This window comes from Hibiscus syriacus, unplaced genomic scaffold, assembly GCF_006381635.1.
Source record: "Hibiscus syriacus cultivar Baekdansim isolate YM2019G1 unplaced genomic scaffold, ASM638163v2 tig00111402_pilon, whole genome shotgun sequence".
NCBI classification, from domain to species: Eukaryota; Viridiplantae; Streptophyta; class Magnoliopsida; order Malvales; family Malvaceae; genus Hibiscus; species Hibiscus syriacus.
In genome coordinates this window covers 4,759,230-4,781,625 of record NW_024063082.1, presented here as the reverse complement: position 1 = coordinate 4,781,625, position 22,396 = coordinate 4,759,230, and the positions used below count along the sequence as shown (strand labels likewise).

The 22,396-nt window shown below is 34.3% G+C and overlaps 2 protein-coding genes and 1 pseudogene across 2 annotated transcripts; all 3 read left to right on the top strand.

Moving 5' to 3' along the window:
• Window positions 1–9,388: 9,388 nt before the first annotated feature.
• On the top strand, window positions 9,389–13,322 carry LOC120162432 (annotated as a pseudogene).
• A 349-nt stretch (window positions 13,323–13,671) lies between these two features.
• On the top strand, window positions 13,672–17,275 carry LOC120161867 (putative RNA-binding protein YlmH). Its single transcript, XM_039172076.1, has 10 exons — window positions 13,672–13,882; window positions 14,984–15,087; window positions 15,258–15,389; window positions 15,472–15,545; window positions 15,636–15,741; window positions 15,940–16,008; window positions 16,251–16,315; window positions 16,409–16,507; window positions 16,787–16,886; window positions 17,147–17,275. Exons 1-10 carry the CDS (start codon window positions 13,735–13,737, stop codon window positions 17,207–17,209), a joined length of 960 nt encoding a protein of 319 aa, XP_039028007.1. The 5' UTR covers window positions 13,672–13,734; the 3' UTR covers window positions 17,210–17,275.
• A 760-nt stretch (window positions 17,276–18,035) lies between these two features.
• Window positions 18,036–20,557, top strand: LOC120161421 (the record flags this gene model as incomplete). Its single annotated transcript, XM_039171675.1, has 6 exons — window positions 18,036–18,293; window positions 18,950–19,014; window positions 19,555–19,594; window positions 19,700–19,855; window positions 20,029–20,133; window positions 20,519–20,557. Coding segments are annotated over 6 exons (663 nt in total), but the record flags the coding sequence as incomplete, so codon positions are not given.
• Between the last annotated feature and the right edge of the window lie 1,839 nt (window positions 20,558–22,396).

The window sequence follows — 22,396 nt, the reverse complement described above, 5'->3', positions numbered from 1 at the left end:
ATTTTGTTCTAGTTTAATGTCTAACGCTTCATTCCGTTACTCAAAATGGGTCAAGCCGTGACAGACCATTATTTTTTTCCATTAAGTGACATGTGTCATAATCATAATTTTTAAAATTTTATATAAAATTAAAAAAATAAAATTACATATATTTTTTAAAAAGAAAACATGTAAATTTTAAATTAACCTCAAAACTTGGAAAACCTTCATTTCAACCACTAAACCCACACTGACAATTACCTTTTTCCGTCGACGAAGCTCCACTTGACCTTACCTCCCCCAACGACAAAAAATCCTATGAAATCGTGACTGATCAACGGTCGATCGACGATGATCGACGTTTTATACCCTGCGAACCCTATGATGAAAATCACAATCCCAAGCGATTTCGACGGCCAATTGACAACTATGACGACTGATAACTATGCTGATGACAATGACTATATCGACGGGGGTTAGTGTTAGGATTTGGGGGTTTTAGGGATTTTGAGGCTTTTTTATAATTTAAGGAAAAAAAGATTTTTTATATAAATATAATAATTTTTTTAATATTTTAAAAAAATAAAAATTAAAAGATTGTGAAATGTGTCATTTAACGGAGAAAACTAACGGTCTATCATGGCTTGACCCGTTTTGAGTAATGAAATAAAACATTAGACACTAACCTGAAATGAAATAAATATTAGGTACTAAACTAAAAAATGAGCATAAATTGATCACCTTTTGTACATTTAATCCTAAAAATCCAAAAAGTCAACTTAAAAAGGTCTTATAAGGGGATTTCCGTACTTCCAGTTCCCACGCACTGGCTTTCGTAGTCTCGTAAACATCGACGCGAAATGTCGTGAGATTGATATTGTGAAGGCCAAATTCCACCAAAACCAGATTAAGCATGAGGAAGAATCAGAAGCCCATCACGTGACATATCTGATTGGATTTTGCTTCTCTTGCTTTTTCTTCTAATTTTGTTTTATTTGTTGCTCCATTGATTATTTTGGTAAAGTATATAAATGATACATTAATTATAGAACATTATTTTGTTGAGTCTCTTAATTATAGAATATTACTTTATCGAATCATTCGACTATTAAAAGTTACAAAATAGTTATCCGACTATTTAAATATTACAAACTCATCTTTTTAGACGTTAACTTGTTGATTGAGATATGATAAAATCTGATTTTAAAATCGTTTGAGGTATATTTTGTGGATAAAGAATCCTTTATATTATGTCGTCGAGCTACTGCTTACAATATTATATCATTGAGCTAGTGCTTAAAAACAACGATATACCAATGGAAATCATTAAAATATAATTTTATCATATTTTAATTAGTATGTTAACGTCCAGCTCAAACGATCATCAATTTTTTAACAGAAAATTGCAAGTTTAGAATATATGAATAGTCGAGTGATCATTTTGTAAATTTTAATAGTCAGATGACTCAACAAAATAATATTCTATTGTAAATGGACCGTTTTAAATTTTTAATAGTTAAAAAACTCAACAAAATATTTTCCTATAATCGGAGACCATTTATGTAGTTTACCCATTTTTTATTTTCAGCATAGCTTAAAATTCTTTATAATATCAAAGTCTTTAAATTTCACATTTGAAATTAATTAAAATTATTATCATATTTTTAGTTAGTTTTGTTAAAATTTACAAAATAACGTTTTAAAAAAAATTCTTTTGCTTTTTAAATCAAAATATTAAAGTTTAGGAAATTGAAATATTTTTTTGATGTTAGTTGGTTTATGGTATTTGATGTTAAATAAAATATTATTTAAAAAACGAGTTACATTTACATACCAATAGGGTAAATATTAGTTTGTTTGGGGTGATGAAAGAAATAATCGAGTAGTCCTTTTTTATCTTTTACTTTATTGGAGGTATTACTTTTTTTCTTCCAAAAAATAATTAGGAAATAGTATTGATAATTATTTTCGATAAAATTAATAATATTATCCGTGAACGTATTGAACAATATAACATAAAAGTAAAAATTGTAAATACTTATATCATACTTCCAATGGGCTTCAAATTGATTGAAATCAACATAAATAAAATAGATCACAATAAAACTGATTTTCGACGAATTAAAATATATATATATAGTAGAATCGTAACCATAAAATACGACCCTTTAAAACATATATTAATGAATTTGTCAATAGTCTGGCCGTTTCAATGGTTAGGTGGTAATAGTATTAGCACTTTCTTATATAGGATTTAAATTCTACCCCTTTCTTAATTATTAAAAATATTAAAAAATTAGGTAAATAACATATATTCTTAAATGAGATAATAAAATATTTAATTATAGCTACACAATATAAAATTGAGTTAAACCTAAGTTAATCTCATTCTTTTATTCTTTTTATTAATATGGAAAAATACAATGTAATACATGTTTTAAAATAACTCTTAAATATTTAATATTGAACGTTCATATCTTTGACATTGATGATATCTGAACTCAAGACTTTAAAGATTAACAATAACTTCTTTAACACTGAGATCGCTTAGTTCATACAATCTTAATTATATATATAACTTCTATATATACACACATAAAATATTTACGTTTACTTAATTAATTTGAAAAGACATCATTAAGGATAATATCGTGTATGCATTCATGACAAATATATCGATAATAGATTATTGACAATATATGGAGCAATAACGTGCACAACCAAGTAAAATAATATCTACTATTGGGTTTTCAATTTTTCTTTCTACCCAGCTCTCATCCTCGATTGGTGTTTGGCTAGAGTATCTCATGGATATCTTGTCATTCCCAAAGGTTCACTTTCTTGATAGTAATGTTATGGAATTTTGATATCATCAAAATGTGTTCTTCCATGTGGGTCAGTTCTTATTGGGATAACATTTGATTGCTTCTGGAGAGACGCTACAGGCGGTCTATACTGTTTCGTTGTTATCTTCCTTACTTGGTGTTGCTTCGGTGCGCTCTTTCTCTGATCAATGTCGATGGTCGAAACTGGTGGTAAGGACTCTCAAAATTGAGGTTGATGGAGCTTGTCTTCAACTCCACGGATCCCTATCGATTGCGATTATTGCACGCGGCAGTATGAGATTGGTGAGCGTTCACTGTACAAGGACCATATGATGATGTCATTGTTGAAGCACAAGCTACTCTGCATGGCGTTCATTTAGCGACGAAGTTTGGATTTTTGGGTAATTGAAATTATAGAATTGGGTTTTCTCAAATTTTCGTATTTGTGTCACGTAATTCGTTTTTCAGAAAATGTTTTCTCGTGTTTGTTTCATGTAATTCGTTTTTCAAAAAATATTTTCCTGTGTTTGTTTTACGTAATTGATTTTCCGGAATGTAATTCATTTTCATAGTAACAAAATTTCCTTTGTGTTTTCTGTAAAATGACTTACGGATTCATTTTCTGTAAGTCATTTTCCGAAGTTTTCACTTCAAACAATAAATACTCAAAATAATTTTATTTTATGAATTTAATATTTAAAAAATATTTTAATATCATTTTCATCAAAATACTATTTATTTATTATTAATTTTATAAATATAATATATTTTAATATTATATAAAATAATTAATTATATATAATAATATAAGATTTATATTTTTATTAATAATATATAATAAATTTTTTATATATTTAATAATAAATAATATATTTATATGTTTAAATAATATTTTAATAAAGATATTTAAAATATACTAATTAATATTTTTAAAATAATATAACACTATTTTAATAAAATTAATATAATTATAATATTTATTTCACTAAAATATACAAAAATTATTAATTTTATTAATAAAATATAAAAATCATATTTATAAATAATTAATTTTAATATTTTAAAAATAATATTAAGTTTATGATAAATAATATTATTTATTATATTTAATATTTATAATAAATAATTTTTAAAAAACTCTTCAACTAGTGGAAAAAAAGTTTAAATAATATATTAAAAACATCATAAAACGTTTTTGTTAGGTATGGCTCATAAATATACCAGTAAAGAGGACAGGAGATGGAGCGGAGTGAGCGAAGCGAACGCAGCGAACATCAACTGTCCTTACAAAGAAAGTCTCGTTGTGGGGTTACAAATTATGTGGGTTGGGGGTGCGGGGGCGTAGCCCCGCGGTACGGTACAGGGTTAATTTTGTAATTATGTACCAGGGTTTTCTATTATAAATAGAGATGTAACCTAGACCTAAAATATCATTGAATAAAATTCTAGCGCCGCCTAGGCACCGAGGACGTAAGCACATTGCCGAACCTCGTAAAATTTTCGTGTTCTTTCGTTTTCTTTACCCGTTTTCGTCAACAATTGGTATCAGATGTCAGGAGCAAAATTCGAAGTCGCAAAATTCGATGGTCAGGGTAACTTCGGATTATGGCAAACGAGGGTGAATGATCTATTAGCGCAGCAAGGGATCTTGAAGGCTTTGCGACCTACAAAGCCGGCGTCGATGGATGAGGAAGCTTGGGAAGAATTGCAGCAGCGAGCGGCAGGAACCATACGATTATGCTTGGCGGACGAGGTCATGTATCACGTCATGCATCTATCGTCTCCAGACGAAATTTGGAGGAAGTTGGAAAGTCAGTTTATGTCCAAATCCTTAACGACAAAACTATCTGAAGCAGCGGCTGTATGGGCTGAAGATGCAGGACGATCACGATTTGGCGCAACCGTGTCTTCAATCAAATCGTTTCTGATCTGGCTCGGCTTGATATGAAATGAGGATGAAGACAGAGCGATGTTCTGTTGTGTTCGTTGCCTTCCTTTACGAACACATGGTGACTACTCTTACATATGGGAAAGAGACTATCAACGTTGAGGATTACTGCAGCCTTGTTGGCTCACAACCAGCGAAGCAGAATGCAGGGGAAAGCTCTCAAGCCGATAGCTTATATGTCAAGGGTAATCGAGATCGTGGACGGAGCCAGAGAAGGCAGGGTCCGGGAAGCGGAATTCCAGATCCAAATCCAGGGATAAGAAGATTCACTGTTACAAGTGCAAGGAGGCGGGACATATGAAGCGACTGTCCGAAGTTGAAAAAGCAGACTGATGAGAAGCGTGATGGCTCATCCAAGTCTGTGAACGTGGCGAGGATACTTCTGATTGCAGTGAGGGTGATGCTTTCTATTTCAACGACACAATTGACGGATGCTTGGATTCTTGATTCTGGATGTTCTTATCACATCACGCCAAATAGGAATGGTTTTCGACATACAGGCCGGTTAATTCTGGTTCGGTTTATTTGGGTGATGATCGATGTTGCAATATTGTTGGTATGGTGATGTCAGAATTAAGATGCACGATGGCTCCGTTCGGACGTTGAGTGGTGTTCGACATATCCAGACTTGAAGAAGAATTTGATTTCCTTGGGCACTTTGCACAGAATGGTTTTATCCCTAAGGCTGACGAGGATAAACCATTCGGATTGTTAAAGGAGCATTGACTGATGAAAGGCAAGATGACTGCAGGGAATATCTACAGATTGTTAGGAGTACCGTTGCAGGTAGAGTTCACTCTGTTGAGTCCTGTGATGATACGACAAATTGTGGCATATGCGCCTTGCTCATCTTAGTGAACGTGGTATGGCAGAATTACACAAGAGAAACTTGTTGCATGGTGTCAAAAGATGTAAGCTTTTGCAAGTATTGTGTTCTTGGTAAACAGACTAAAGTCCGTTTCAAGACTGCGAAGCACACAACTCAAGGGATTCTTGATTATGTGCATTCTGATGTATGGGGGCCTTCCACGACATCGTCTTTGGGTGGATCTAGGTACTATGTTACTTTTATTGATGATTTTTCACGGAAAGTTTGGGTGTATTTTTTGAAACAGAATCTGAAGTTTTTGAGAAGTTCAAGCTGTGGAAAGCTGAGGTAGAAAACCAAACAGGACGAAAAATCAAGTGTTTGCGGTCTGACAATGGTACGGAGTACACAGATTCACAGTTCCTACAATTCTGTAAGGAGCATGGGATTCAGAGGCATTTTACAGTGCGCAAGACACCACAACAGAATGGTGTTGCGGAACGAATGAACAGGTCGTTGAATGAAAGAGCCAGATGTTTGCGGTTGAATGCGGGGCTTCCCAAACACTTCTGGGCTGAGGCTGTTAACATGGCGTGTTACCTTATCAACAGATCGCCAAGGGCATCGCTGGCTGGGAAAGTTGCAGAAGAGGTATGGACTGGTCATGATGTTAGTTTTGATAACTTACGGATTTTTGGTTGTCCTGCTTATGTGCATGTACCTGCTGATGAGAGATCCAAACTTGATGCAAAATCGAAGGAGTGCATTTTCTGGGTTACAAGAAAGGTGTCAAAGGATTCAAGTTCTGGGATCCAGTTGCGAAGAAAGTTGTGATTAGTAGATGTCGTTTTTGATGAACAGTCTATTTGCAGCAGAAGCAAGACACGACAGTGGTAGATTTCGAGCAGTTTCCAGTTGAGAAACCAGAAACTTCTCAACCGACTTCTGGTGGTTCCACTACGGATGATTTGCAGGATTATAGTCTCGCCAGAGACAGGGTGAGACGGACGAATATAAAGCCTCCGAACAGATTGGGTTTTGAAGACTTGGTATCTTTTGCACTTACTGTTAGCAGTGATGATCCAGTTACTTTTCATGATGCCGTTACTAGTCAGGAAAACGACAAGTGGATGGCAGCCATGGTTGAGGAGATGGAGTCTTTGAATCACAATCGCACATGGGAGTTAGTTCCCCTTCCTGAGGGTAAGAAGCCGATTGGTTGCAAATGGGTGTATAAGAAGAAACCATCAGTAACAGAAAAAGAGGGGGAGAAGTTCAAGGCTCGTTGGTAGCGAAGGGTTTTTCACAGCAGAAAGGAGTGATTATGATGAAATATTTTCTCCTGTGGTCAGGCACACTTCAATCCGAGCAGTACTTGCATTGGTGGCTAGTTGGGATTTGCATTTAGAGCAGATGGATGTTAAAACTGCTTTTTTGCATGGTGATTTAGAGGAGCAGATCTACATGCGGAAACCTAAAGGTTTCACTCAACCTGGAAACGAGCATTTAGTTTGCAGATTGAAGAAATCTTTGTACGGGTTAAAACAGTCTCCGAGACAGTGGTATAAACGGTTTGACTCCTATATGATCAAGATTGGCTACAACCGATGTGAGTATGATTGTTGTGTCTATGTTAAGAGCCTTGATGATGGTTCTTTTATTTTTCTATTACTGTATGTTGATGATATGTTGATTGCTGCGAAGAACATGATGATGTTATCGGTTTGAAAACTTTATTGACAGGAATTGATATGAAAGATTTAGGTGCTGCAAAGAAAATTCTTGGAATGGAAATTTGCAGGGACAGAGACTCCAGGAAACTGCGGCTATCTCAACGGGGTTATGTTGAGAAAATGCTAGAAAGGTTTGCGATGAGCAGCGCGAAACCAGTTAGCACTCTATTGGCGAATCACTTTAAGCTCTCATCAGAACAGTGCCCTAAGACAGATAAGGATGCTGAAAATATGGCAAAGGTTCCGTATTCTAATGATGTTGGCTGCTTGATGTATGCGATGGTATGTACTCGTCCTGATTTAGCTCATGCTGTTAGTCAAGTTTGTAAGTACATGTCTAAACCTGGTAAGCAACATTGGGATGCAGTCAAGTGGATCTTTCGGTACTTAAAGGGTGTGGGACATGGAATTGTTTTTGGGAGTCAGCGGGATAATCCTTTGGTTGTAGGATATGTGGATTCAGATTATGCAGGTGACTTGGATAATAGAAGATCTACGACAGGGTATGTGTTTACTCTTGGTGGAGGGCCTATTTGCTGGAAGTCTACTGTTCAATCTGTCGTGGCACTATCTACAACTAAAGCTGAATACATGGCAGCGGCTGAAGCTGCAAAAGAAGCTTTATGGCTTACTGGTTTAGTGAAGGAGTTGGGTGTTCAACAAGGTGGAGTTCAGTTGCTTTGTGCTAATCAAAGTGCTATTCACTTGGCTAAGAATCAGGTGTATCGTGCTAGAACTAAACATATTGATGTAAGGTTCCACAAGATCAGAGAGTTGGTTGCATCTGGAGAGGTTTTGTTTCAGAAGGTACATACTGATGAGAATGCCGCTGATATGTTCACCAAGCTAGTTACGACAGACAAGTTCAAGCAGTGCTTGGACTTGTTGAATGTTTCGAGTTGTTAAAGAAACAAGGTAACCCAACCCACATTGAAGTTTCCAAGGGGCAGGATATTCGCCAAGGTGGAGATTTGTTAGGTATGGCTCATAAATATACCAGTAAAGAGGACAGGAGATGGAGCGGAGTGAGCGAAGCGAACGCAGCGAACATCAACTGTCCTTACAAAGAAAGTCTCGTTGTGGGGTTACAAATTATGTGGGTTGGGGATGCGGGGGCGTAGCCCCGCGGTACGGTACATGATTAATTTTGTAATTATGTACCAGGGTTTTCTATTATAAATAGAGATGTAACTTAGACCTAAAATATCATTGAATAAAATTCTAGCGCCGCCTAGGCACCGAGGACGTAAGCACATTGCCGAACCTCGTAAAATTCTCGTGTTCTTTCGTTTTCTTTACCCGTTTTCGTCAACAGTTTTTCAGATGTTTTTTAGAAAAATGTAATTCATTTTACGGAAAATATTTTCCGAAAAATATTTTCCAGAAATATAATTCATTTTCCAGAATTCAAATTCTAGTAATTTATTTTTCAGTTCCAGTAATTTATTTTAAAAAAAACAATTACAACCAAACAAACAGACCATTAGAGGCACCACACTCTAATCCGTCAGGCGTTAGTGTTACACTTCACTCTTGATGAAGTTCGATGTCTGCTTCGTTCTCATCCTCATATTCGCATTCAATCTATCTATCGTTCCACAGATGGCGCATATGCTCTTGCTAGATAATTATGTCTCTCTTACCTCTTCATCGTTGAATTTTAATCATGCTTATCCTACTTGTATTATGCATTGTTGGACATATGCCATTTTCGGTTAATACATATCATATAACTTTAAAGAAAGAAAAAAACATATAATGTTTAATAGGATGAGATATCACAATTTTTTAAATAAAATAATATATTTTTAAATTTAATTCACCGATTAATAAATTAAATATCAACTATTGTAATAATTTTTTTATTAATATAAAGAATAAAAATAAATTTTTTTTTGGAACTCCATAAACAGCAAAACTAACAAAAAAAACTTTGAACGGTTTGTTTTACTGCTTGTAGGAATTGGAAACAGGGGAAAAACCACCAAAGCCAAATCCTTTTTACTAGATTTTCTCACTTTAATTTTATTTTTTTTCATTTTTACCTGTCATTAATACTTGGTATAATTCTAAATCTAGAGTTTCTATCTTGTAGTTCCTTTCCTCTTTGAAAAGAATCAGAAGAGAGAGGGACTAAGATCTGACCCCATCTCTCCTTTGCTTCGCCAAAATCTCTCAAGACCCCTTTTCCCCTCTTTCAAAGGGTTTCCCTTATCCTCTCTTACTAATCTCTCTAAAAGGGTAATCCTTTAATCTTTCTTTCATTTTTCATGTTTTTCTCTCTGGGTTTTTTGTTTTCCTTTTGATCTGTTTGACTTTTTTTTCTTCTCTTTTTGCTTTTTTAAAATTATGGGTTATTCTTAATTGTTTCGTTATTGATTTGCATGCTAGTTTTTTTAATAGATAAAGACTTGATCTTGCTGTTATAACTTATTTTTTTCTCGTTTAATTTTTTATCCGGATTTTATTCTACTGTAGTTGATCAATAATCTATATTTGTTGTTCGATTTATCCGATTTGATATTGTTTATAAAGATCTCGTGTAGAATAAAGGAAAAGAACTGAAGCATCTGTTGTTTATCTAATAGATTTCAACTCTTTTAATCCAATTTTCAAAAATCTAGCAAAACACATAGCTTTAGATTGATCTTCTTCTTTTATTTTTGCTTCATGAATGATATGTATAATATTGTTATACTATGTGTTATTTTACTCCTTGTTTTTCGATATTATTAGGTCTTTAATTGTCCAGTGATTAATGGGTGTTGAAGTTGTGGGATCTGAAATGGCAAAAGCATCTGTTGACAATGCAACTGAAGTTGACAAGTCACTTCTTCACGATAAGGAAAACGGGAAACTGGACAAGGATCCGGTTCATAGTGAAACCATTAAAGTCGGTTCCGATGCCGAGGAACCAAATAAGGGAGAGAAGAGAAAAATGTATCTGATGCTAACTTTCCGAGTGATGCAGTTGCTGACTGGCCTGCGCCTAAGCAGATCCACTCTTTTTATTTTGTAAGGTATCGCCCTTTTGATGATCCAAAGATAAAGGCCAAAATCGATCAGGTTGATAAGGAGATGCAAAAGTTGAATAAAGTCAGGTTTCAGCTTACTGATGAATTAAAATCGTACAAGGTGAGTGGAGTGCAATTAATTTTGTTTAGTCGGATAGCATTATTGTTGGTTTAAAACTAGATCAATAAAATAGTGTCGAATATGATATCCGGTTGACCGGTGTGTTAACTGTTGTTTAATTTTTGTGCTCTTAAGATATTTTTATGCCATCCTGTTTTGCTTTTTCATTGGTTTCTATAGATTAGGTGACATTAATGTTGTGACGAAGAAACATTAAATCCTCGGACTCATTTATCTGAATGTTGAAATCACAAGTCCTTGAGCATGAACTTAGTAATTGCATATATGATATTGCTTTTTACTCGTAGTGCGGAATGGGATTTAGTATATCAGTTCCTCATTGATGTATTTGCCTCAAATTGCGAAAGTACTTCTAAAGTCATTATGCTGCTGCCGTTTAAAATATTATCTTTATGTTAATGCAGTCGGATCGATCAGAGCTGCTTTCTCAAGTGAAAGCCCTGAATGTTGATTTCGAGCAGTTTAAGACGATGTTAGGTGAGAAAAAGAAGGAAATGGAACCCCTGCAGCAGGCTTTGGGCAAGCTTCGCAATAATAACAATGGTGGAGGTCGTGGTGGTATATGTTCTTCTGAGGAAGAGCTGAATGATCTTGTATGCTACTATTGTAAACTCAACCGCATTGAGATTTAAGCATTGTTTTTCAGCTGCAGTCAATCCTTTGCTCTTTCTCTTTTTGGCACTTATCCAGAATTGATAAATTGCAGATCTATAGCTTGCAATATCGCATCCAGCATGAAAGCATCCCATTGTCCGAGGAGAAGCAGCTCCTTAGAGAAATCAAACAACTAGAGGGAACCCGAGACAATGTTATTGCCAATGCGGCGATGAGGACAAAGATTCAGGAATCACTGGGTCAGAAAGAAGACATTCAAGATCAAGTTAAAGTAAGAAAATTCTGTTTTGCACCATTTATCTGTCAGAATTTGCATTTCCCCTTCTCTATCCAAGTATAGACTATTGTAAAATTAGACTAATGAACTTGCTATATTTGTTTCATTGTAGCTTATGGGTAATGATTTGGATGGAGTAAGGAAGGAACAAAACGCGATATGGTCTAAGAAAAAGCAAATTAAAGAAAAAGTGAGTGCGATAGAGAGTAAAATTGAAGCTTTACAGGAAGAGCTGAACACCATTATCCAGAAGAGGAACAAAGCTTATGAAACCATGCAGCAACTGTGGAAACAACGTGATGAGGCGGTATGTCGTTAGTTGCTTTAAATTGAATCTTTTTTTGCCCCGGTGAGAATGAGATACTCTACCTTTTTTTTTTACTCTTTTTGTTTTTATATGGGCCTCAGAACAGATAGGTCTCTTTTGCATTTGGATTTTTTCTTCTTGGCTCTGCCTACAAATGGAGTTTTTGATTTTAACATTTCTTTTTGTCGTTTCTGATTTTGTTTTGCCGTGATTTTGATTATATCATGATTTTTTTTGTTCGATATGTATATCCGGGTTTTTCATGATGAAACTTTTTAGAACAGTTTCAGTTGTTGTCCCGTTTTAATTACATTTGTTTTTCGATTTCAGAATGCTCACTTTTACCAAAGCCGATCACTCTTAAACAAAGCCAAAGAGCTTGCAGCAAAGAAGGATATAAAGGGTCTTGAGGAGCTTTCGACTGTTGAGGTTTGTTCAGAATACCGGTTAATGTTACGCCTCGAGTATCTCCTATGCTATAGTTTTTGGCTCCTCTTATATCCTGTAATGTGTGTAGGTTGAGAAGTTTTTGGCTCTGTGGAGCAGCAAGAAAGCCGTCAGGGACGATTATGAGAAAAGGATTTCGTTGTCCCTGAACCAGAGGCAATTAAGTCGTGATGGTCGGATAAGGAATCCCGATGAGAAACCACTGGTTGTACAAGAGGTACCAGTGCCTTCTGCACCTGAAACGATTCCAAAACCTAGTGTCCGACAACCAAAGGAAGAAGAAGCCAAACCCTCTCCTGAACCAAGCACTAAGCCAAAAAAGGGTAAGAAAGATGCTGACATGAAATTAGTTGAATCAAAATCTTCTCCCAAGAATGGTGCCGTAGAAGAGAGAGAGATCTCTGGATCCGACAACTTGCAAAAGGAAGCCGAAAAGACTTCTGCTGAAAAGGAAATTGACGCAGCAAAACTGAAAGAAATGAAAAGAGAAGAGGAAATAGCAAAAGCGAAGCAAGCTATGGAAAGGAAGAAGAAGAAGGCTGAAGAAAAAGCAGCCAAAGCAGCTATAAGAGCTCAAAAGGAAGCTGAAAAGAAGCTCAAGGAAATTATTTCATTCTTTAATCATGTTTTGCTCGTCGATAATTTGTTTGCGGATCTAAACTGATCTTATTTTGATTTCCCCAATTTCAGGATCGCGAGAAGAAGGCAAAGAAGAAGGCGGCAGCATCTACAACCGGTGCAAACCCTGAGGAACTGTCCGAAGCTGTGGTGGAGGCTCCAGAACCTGAAAAAGTTGAAAATGCCGATGCACCTGCTCCTGCTCCTGCTGCGGTGAAGGATAAAGTTCAAAAGGAGAATACCGTAAGGTACAGGAACCGAACTAAAGGTCGCGATTCACTTCCGAGGCCCATCCTGAAACGGAAGAAGTCGACCAACTACTGGATGTGGGCTGCCCCTGCTGCAGTGGTGGTGTTGGTACTTGTAGCTTTGGGTTACTATAATCTTGCGTGAAGAAAGTTAAACTCGAACCGGAACTGAACCGAGTTATACAGGCAGACTTTATCGGTTGATAATGGTTAAAGTTAGTTAATTTCGTTCGTTGCATCCCATTAGGGATGTACTAAATCTCATAATGTTGCTGGTAGTTCAGTCTTAATACTTTACTGAGACCAAAACCATCTACTTTTGGTTTGTAGTACTTTTAAAATTTTGACTTCTACCCGTTTGACAAATTGCAATGAGAAGTTAAAGTTAATCATATTAATGCGTGGATATGTATGAGAAACTATACAGATAAAAATAATTTAAAAGTTAAATAAGTAAAATTTTTAAATATGTGCTAAGTTCTTAGTTAGGTTCGTTCTTTTAATTTTAAAATAATTAAGATCCCTACAGACTGAAAATAAAATTATCAACAGAAAATGCTAATATATTTTAATATTATTTTTAGTTTTTGCAGAAAAAGCGAAAAGGGTATATTCACAATTTGATCAATAAACTATGAGGTTGATTTCATTTTGATCACAGAAAAAATAGTTAAGGACTAAATAGTTAATTTATCCAAGTCAAACAGTGCACTATTTAGCGTTTTAGGACGGTATTCTTTTACAAGTTTTGTTAACGGAATAAAACGACAATAATGGCTGCCGCAAGCATCCCCTCACCATGGCTTCTTCGAAGAGCATTTCAGGCTTTGGCTTTCTCTCAACCTCTTCATTTCAACAAAAACCTTTCCTTCTATGGAAATCTCCGCTCTTTTCCGTTTCATAATCCGCTCAGAAGTTTAGGTTTGAAAACGAAAATCTGTCTTTTTTTATCGCGTTTGATTTTGGTATGATTTTTTTCTTCATTTCTTATATTTTTCGTTGGTTTTGTTTTAATATTTGTGTAAACGAAGTACCCATTCAGCTAAAGAAGAAGAAATTACCTTTTTTTTTTTGTTTGCTTTGAAGTAATCTTGTGCAATTAGAGATAACCTTTATGCTAAAGTTGAATAATTTGAATTTTTTTTAAAAAAAATTAGTTTTGAAGTACAACTATGCTCATTAAGCCAGAGTAGAAGAATTTACATTCTCTAATAAAAAATTGGGTTAGTTTTGATTCTTTTGAAATAATCTTTTGTTGTTATAGATTAACATTGAGCTAAAAGAGAGGGATTTTGAACAACCTCCCTTCTTACTTTTGTTTTAATAATGGATTAATTTGAGAGTTCCATTTAGCTGAATTAGAAAAATCTAATGATCACATGTGTAGAAAAATATGGATGCAACAAAAAGCTTGGGATTTTAACAATGTTGTCACTCAAATGAACTTGCAAATCAGTTAGATCACTTTCATTAGAAAAAAAAAGGTTCCTTTTAAAAGGTTTATATTTTGTACAGTTTTATGTTAAGGATCTAGTCTTCGGATGAAGCATATTTTTCATTTTGTTTCACTATGTCAATTATTTCTGAAATGCATTTTTAAGGGAATAACGTATGTCATGAACCTCAGCCTGATATCAGAATATTGCAATCCTTAAATTGGATGCACAACTAGGTGGTCAGGAGTGAATTGATTCCAGTTCCAATTCAACTTCTTAGAATCGTTCGTAGAACTACATTTTACAAACGAGGCAAGTTATAGTAGTAGTTTTCTTAGAACTATTTATTTATCACGAAGTTATTGCATACTAAAAATTAGCGATAGCCATTTTTACCCATGACTGCTGAAACTTTACTGTAGCATTGTTAGTAAGCTGTAGGATTATCTCCTGCATAACCTGGTTTTTTACTACTTTTCAGTTGTTTTCGGAAGTACCTACATGTTTAAGTGGGATGAATACGAGAGAGATTCGATGTTCTAATTCTATAACATCCTATGTAAAATTTTGACAAATGCTTACTCAGGTTTATGTCACATTGCTCAAGTTATAAAGGGGGATAACGATGTTTTACTTAAAGGAGTGGGAGATAAAAATGCTATCGAAGAAGTGAAACATATACTTGATATGGTATTCTCATTACCCTTTTGCCGTATCTTTCTTGAGTACCCCATTGTTTTTCTGGTTTGGTCCGTACCTAGTGAAATCCATCTGATTAATTATTATTTTTCTTTGCTATAGAGAACTGGTAAAAGAGTTCGTCGTTTCTGTCTGTTTAACCTTTATTTATGCTCTTTCAGGCAAGATGTGCAGCAACAAGAAGAGAGGTCTACCATACGGATTTTCTAACTCCTCCGGTATTGAAGGAGTCATTGACAGTCTTGGGAAAACTGGCTGATGTTAAAGTGGTTGCACAGGGAGGGTATCCTCAGGTCGAACTAAATGGGATTCAATTTAATTCTCCTTGGTTGATTTCTTTAGTTATACAAGTTGATGAATCTTCGTGATCCCTAGGCTGAGCGTTATCGTATTTCTGTTGGACATTCTGAAGTATTGACCAGTGATCCTGATGTTGTTGCAGCAATAAAGTAAGAAATTTCCTTCTTATCAAAAGCCGGTCAATACTTGACAGAATTTGAAACCCTGAATTAAGATTTCTGCATATTTATTTTGGTCAGTATCTCAGGCAACTTCAGCTTTCAACCTTGTTCTCATGGTGACTTCCTTGGTGCAATTCTTGGTAAAGGTATCGCTAGAGAGAAGCTTGGGGATATTATTTTGCAGGTACTCAGATTGTCAGTTGCAGACTAGGCAATGTAAAACTCGATTTTACTGTATAGAACCCTGGTTGAATTTCATTCATTAAGATCATTTATCATCTGGATCAAAGAGCCTGTCTCCCCACTTAACCACGACATCTGCAAGAAATCTTTCTTTTCATCTAATATTGTACCAAACTAACGTATGTTAACTGTTATCTAGGGAGAAAAGGGAGCTCAGATCCTGATTGTTCCCGAACTCGTTGACTTTATTATGTCGACACTGGACAAGGTGAACAACTGAACTGTTTCCTCCTCAAATAAATTAATGTCCGATGACATGACCTTTCTTAATGACATCATTTTAAATCTTTCTCCACTTCTGCGGTAAATAGCACTCATATTCTCTTAACTTCTTGGCTGTAACGGTTATGGAGTCTCTAAAGGCATGAGCAAATCTTGCCGTATTGCAGTAAAAAAAGAATTGCAGGTGAAAAGCTTCCCGACCCTTTTCTAATGCATTATCTTTTGCAGGTTGCTAATGTATCAGTGTCATGTACACAGATACCTCTGCTTTCTCTTGAATATGAGCCACCAAGGTTGCAATCACTCATGGTGTTCATCAGTTTCTATCTCAATCTTGCGTACCGATTGCTGTGATATCCATCAATGACTTTGTGTTGCTTTTGCAGGACACAGTCATTCAAAACCGTAGAAGCATCACTTCGGGTTGATGCTCTTGCTAGTGCAGGGTTTAAGATTTCAAGATCTAAACTAGTTAATTTGATCAGGTATACTTCCCCTGTTTCTCACCGGAAAATCAACTGTTATACACACACGTATATCTACATATGTGCTAATGTATATTATGAGCTTGTGTCCGATATTTATTTAGATATGGATATGGGACTATGATCTTCCAAATATATGAAAAGTTGAGCATATTTGTTTCAGACATTTATCCGCATCTGAGACTCACATTCGATTACGAGTATGGTAGCTTTTGGTTGCAAAATTTATGAAGGATTGAGCTGACAGTCACGTTTTTCTGTTTTGTTTTTGTCTTATAGCAATGGAGATGTACGTGTAAATTGGACTACTGTAACAAAAAATGGAACCATCCTCAAGACCGGAGACGTTGTCTCTGTTAGTGGGAAAGGGAGGCTAAAGGTGAGTTATCAGTTTAGTATTATATACTCCCGAGTTTTCATTTCGCTGAAGTACCCGTATCCAACATTTATGTCTCATGAAACAGGCAATTTCAGTAGTTAAAATACAATTGTTATCTTTAAAGGTCCCAAATTCGAGCACAACGTCTGCAAGGGTGTTTGAGCTTTCATTGTTAAATGATTGAGAGTCTTTGAAACATATACCGAGTCTGAGTAATCTAGATTTAGCATGCTGATAAACTATAGTTTTGTTTTGTACAGATTGGAGAAATAAACACTACAAGGAAGGGGAAGTTTTCTGTTGAACTCATTAGGTATTTGTAGGCTTTTATGACACAAGCAATTAAAAGAGATTGTTTGAGTTTTAAGCCAATTGATAATTGGTGTTTGAGCGTAATTACACAACCGTAAATGTGTTTGAATAATCATCATAACTTTAAGGTTACGTTGAATTATTTATAATTCGAGGATTTCATTTTCATTTTTCAATTTATAGGTATAGAGATGAGAATTGATTTAATTACTTAGATAATTATATTCTTAAATTTTATTCAATTATTATTATTGCTTGATGCTTTAAGATTTTTTTTATTAAAGTTTTATAATAAATAAAAATAATTTTATGTGTATACATTTCATTTTATAATTGAAAGAAAATATTTTATAAAGAAGGTAAAGTTAAAAAAAATTGTTACTAAACTGTTCTAAAATGATCTTTTCGAGTATTGAACTTTTGGAAGTTATAAAATAGATATAATTTTTTTATTTTTTAGAAAATATAAAAAATTATAAATTTTAAGGATATTTTTATACTATAATTTTATATTTTTAAAATCGTAGACTTCTTTAATATATCAATGTAAAGTACTGTACCGATTGAATTAGGATAAAATTAAATTAAAAAAACGCAATTTCGATAAAAACAAAAACCAAATCCTGCAAGAATAAATCAACAAACTTGGCTTATTTATCACATTTTACTCTTTGAAAACTAACAAAATTCATGGTTTTTTCTTCTTCTTTAAATGAAATATGAAAGACAACTTTAAGTGTTTGGTTACAGAGATTAAACTAAATTGGAGAAAAGTTTATCCAAAAACCCGGAATAAACCCCTCAATGAGCTGAAACATTATCTAACACCCCCATTCATTTATCAGCTTCTCTTTGCTCTCTTTCACAGCCATCTCCAGAGGAACGGAGAAACTGATAGAGACTGTAAAACAATTTGCAGATTCCCAATACAAGCTGTTCACAACTAGATATGGGCAACAAGTTATTGACATTTTAGAGCTCCCAATTAAAGTAGTGCTCTCTCCTTTCACCCTTGCCTTTGATATTGCTGGCTCTGCTCCTCGTGGCTTTGGCATTCCTGAGTTTATCTCCAAGCTCTCCTATACTTCTGTCTTTGTAATATTTCCATGTCAAGTTTTAATCTTTGCCTTGTGTTTTTTCTTCATTTTGTTGATTGGTTTATTCGTGTTTTGTTATAATAATTATAGTTTGCTGAAATGGTTTTTTTAATCTGTTAAAAGTTTTGAGCTTTGGCGTTCCTTTGTATGCTCAAAATTTGAGGGTATCTGTCGTTGACTCGTATTGAAATTGATAGTTGGGTCTTTTTCTATTTTGATGCTTTGTTGGTTTATTGTTCAGTGATGTTCTATTGACATTTGCATTGGTTTCAAAATCGGTGCTAAATTTTTTTCATTTTGTTTGGTTCTTGGTTTAGAGTGGAATTTACCACTTTATAAATGGGTGACCGAGTTGTTTACTTGTTTATCTGCTGGTTCATTTAGCTTCGGTGTTTTCTGCTTTCTATTAATTGAACGTTTGTATGGTCTCAAAGTATTTTCAGTTTGTACATTTCCAAGATTAAGCATTTTGGAATTAAACTATAGTCTGTGTTTGCCATATGTTTCTTACAAATGATGAATTTTGGAAGGATATGGATAAACTAGGCTTCCTGTTCCATATTGGTTGTTCTTTTAATGTTTTACCCTTCTGAGAATTAGAGGAGGTTAGTTTGAATCATCGATTTTGGTTATTTTTCTCATGGTTGGTTGCAGGCTATTGCTGCTTTGGGAACCTATGATATTGCTCTAGAGCTGGGAAAGAAGGTGATATGTCAAAGGTGCAATTTTAGTATCTCTTCAAAGCTATGTAGTCGATTCTGCTCGTCATTTATTGGATTCTGGTTTTGTAGAACACTTGGCATTATATATGCTGCTCCGTTTTTACCGTAACGTGAGTTGGATTATGCTTCACTTTACTTCGATATAATGTATGTGTGTGTGTTTATATTTGCGAAAAGGAAAAGGTTGAAGTAAATGATTTTCACTTAGGGGGTGTTTGGTTCAAGGAATGTGGCATTCTCATGTTTGGTTGACTGGGAATCTCATTCCCGGTAATGTTTTATTACCAATAGTAGATTTTTTTGGGTATATTACCGATAATGTCATTACCTCAATTTCCTTAGGTATTGTTGGATTATCGGCGTTTTGGACTAAAATGCCCTTAATTTTTTTTTTCTTTAAAAAATATCATTCTTCTGTCATTGAATAATAAAAATTCTACGAATATTAAATTACAAATTTATCCTTAAACTATTTTAGATTTACAAAAAAAAAGTCTATAATTAAAATTTTATATGAAGTTCAGGGTTAAAATAAAGTCTACAAAAATATCCTCCTCCCCGGCCACGGAACTGGGGTGTGACTGAGTATCCAGTATTGCCATCTTGTATAGTTTGTATATTTCTTCTGTTAGACAAAGAAATTATAATGTTAATAAGAGGACTAACTGCAGAGTGTTTTCAGAGGCTGGATCTTCCCCTAAATGCTTCTTCATGGAGTGAAGACGACCTGAAAGATCCAGCAAAACTGTATGAAATGACTGTTCTTCTTAATGCTCAAAGAGAGATTGCTGATAAACTTCTAGATGCTCAGTGGGAAACCAAATGGCGCCAAGAGAAGGTTAGTATCTTCCGGTTCATGCATTTCGGTAGGAAAACAGTGGTTTTCATTGTTTTCTCTTAGAACTTCTTCCCCCATTTCTACAATTGATTCTATCCGTCTTTGTTTTCTGGACATAGTTACTGTCATACCAATATCTTTTATTCATGAACTCATAAATGTTTGGTCTTCAGTTAAACGAGACGTTGGAGGAAAAGGTGTGTCCGTACATTCAGAACATCGATAACGGTGTCCTTCCTCAGCCAATTGTAATACAGTCACGAAACGGAAATCTAAAGGTTCGAGCTTATCTTTCTATGCTATTTTTTAAATGGCCCGTTTTACATTCTATCACATGTAAGGGTCTATATGATTGCCCTCGAAAAATGATATATTTGCCCTCTCCAATCATATATCCGATTTCTTGAAGCATCCGTGTCCAAACAGTGGTTATATTGCTTCAACTCTTCATTTTTTCTTGAAGCATCAGTGTCCAACGTATATCCGGACATTGGTATGGGGATATGAGCCTCATAATACATGTAAAAAGTTGGAAAAAAACATTCCTGCATCTGGCGTTCAGGCACACCTCATTTAGCTGATGTGCAATTTTTCTACTTAACAGTGTAATCTTAATTGCAATTGGCAAGGGATTGATGTTGATAATTTGTGTTTATGTTGCAGAAATCCAGGAGGAGGAAATTGTTATTTCTTAAGCTATGAAAAGCTCAAATCCCCTCTTTAGTCTTCTTAACGCAAATAACATGTCTGGCAAGACCAAGTGTATCAAATTATTAAAATAATTAGATTTTATATAGCATATAACATTTTAAATATGATTTTGATGCATTATGTATTACACGGATATGCAAACTGGGAATATATCCAGCAAGCAACCATTTTCAAATTAAGAGTTACACACGATTTCAAAACACACCCCAAAAAAATCATGGGTATTACATGGATATACAAATTGGCATAATTAAGTTATAGATTGAGTGATTCATGGGTGCAGGTGACAAAACTTGACAATGGAAGACACAGGCTTTGGGTTGAAGATGATTGATAATAAAGTGGGTTCAAAATTTCTAATTTCAACACAATAAATTTAAATATATATATATATATATATATATATATATATATATATATATATATATATATATATATATATATATATAATTTATCAACATTGTTGGTCAAATTTTATTCATTTTTTTATTTTAAATAAAATGTATCAACTATAAAGTCATGATAATTTGGGTTATATTTATATTTCTACTATTAAAGAAAAACACACGACAATAAAATCTACAATAACTATTCAACGTTCCCCCCCCCCTAAGATTTGTCCATGAGTTAAGTGAAGCTGAATCAGCTTATTCTGAATTTTTTATGGTCGTTTTTATCAGAAAATTAAAATTTAATTTAATTTGGGTCTTAACAGCATGGGGTGCTCAAACCCAAATACTTGAAAAGGAGATGCACAGTCCTTTGTCAGTCAATGTTGGAAGTTTGGAAGGCTTATGAATGCTTCTTATCCTGAATTATTGAACCCATTCTGTAATATTATAATATAAAAATAAACGTCAATATGATAAAACATAATAATTAAAGCACTAACTAAAATATCTTAATGGTTATATGAATCATTGTTGTTTTTAGATATTATGAGTTCGAACACCAATAATTATAAAAATGATTGAGTGTTCATTGTCAATTAATTGAGACTTGAGAGTACTTATGTAACATCCGCAATACCGGGTTAGTGACCAAATTGTAAAGTTTCAGAATTTGGTGACTAAAGTAGAAGAATGAAGGAATTCAATGATTATTTGAATATATATTGAAGGTTATTTGGTAATTATTAAAGGAAATTAAGGGTATTATGGTCATTTGACCAGAAGGATTTTTATATTTTTTTTAAGGTAATATAAACGTGGGATATGTGAGAACCATCCAGAGTGCTCTTCTCATTTCTTCTTCTTCATACGTGGGAGAGCAAGGCAAAGGTAAGTTTAATTTCAGTTGGTTAATTCTTGAGTTTTAAGCTTAGTTTTGATTCTTTGGGTATTAAATAAGCTTAAGGAAAGCTTATATGAGATTTAAACAATAAGATAAAGGAATTATGAAGGAATTTGCCATATGAGTTTTAAGATGAAATTTTGATATGGTATGGTTGTTGAAGTTTTATGGATGAATTTGACTTGTCATCAATCTAATTAAGAAGTATGAAGTGTTAGAATGGGAATTAGAACACATTGAAAATTTGGTATGATTTTTGAATCTGATATGGATAATAGGATTTTGATGTTTAAGATGAAATAAATGAATATAGATTGGTTTAAGTATGTGTACTAGAGTTAAGAATGAAAAGGGGATGATATATGAAGTGTTTGAGTGGAAATGAAGTAATTTTCGGGTTGAAATATGATTTCTGGGCAAGGGGAATCGGTACCCATTCAAGGGGAACCGATACCCCTTCAAACGAACAACATTTCCAGAATGTCATGAGGGAATCGATACCCCCATAGTAGGGAACCGATTCCCCCTAAAGGAAAA

Coding starts and splice junctions, on each gene's coding strand:
- LOC120161867 (XM_039172076.1), top strand. CDS start 13,735: ATGGCTGCCGCAAGCATCCCCTCACCATGGCTTCTTCGAAGAGCATTT. Junction 15,088..15,257: donor TGAAACATATACTTGATATG/GTATTCTCATTA, acceptor ATGCTCTTTCAG/GCAAGATGTGCAGCAACAAG. Junction 16,009..16,250: donor TTATGTCGACACTGGACAAG/GTGAACAACTGA, acceptor TATCTTTTGCAG/GTTGCTAATGTATCAGTGTC.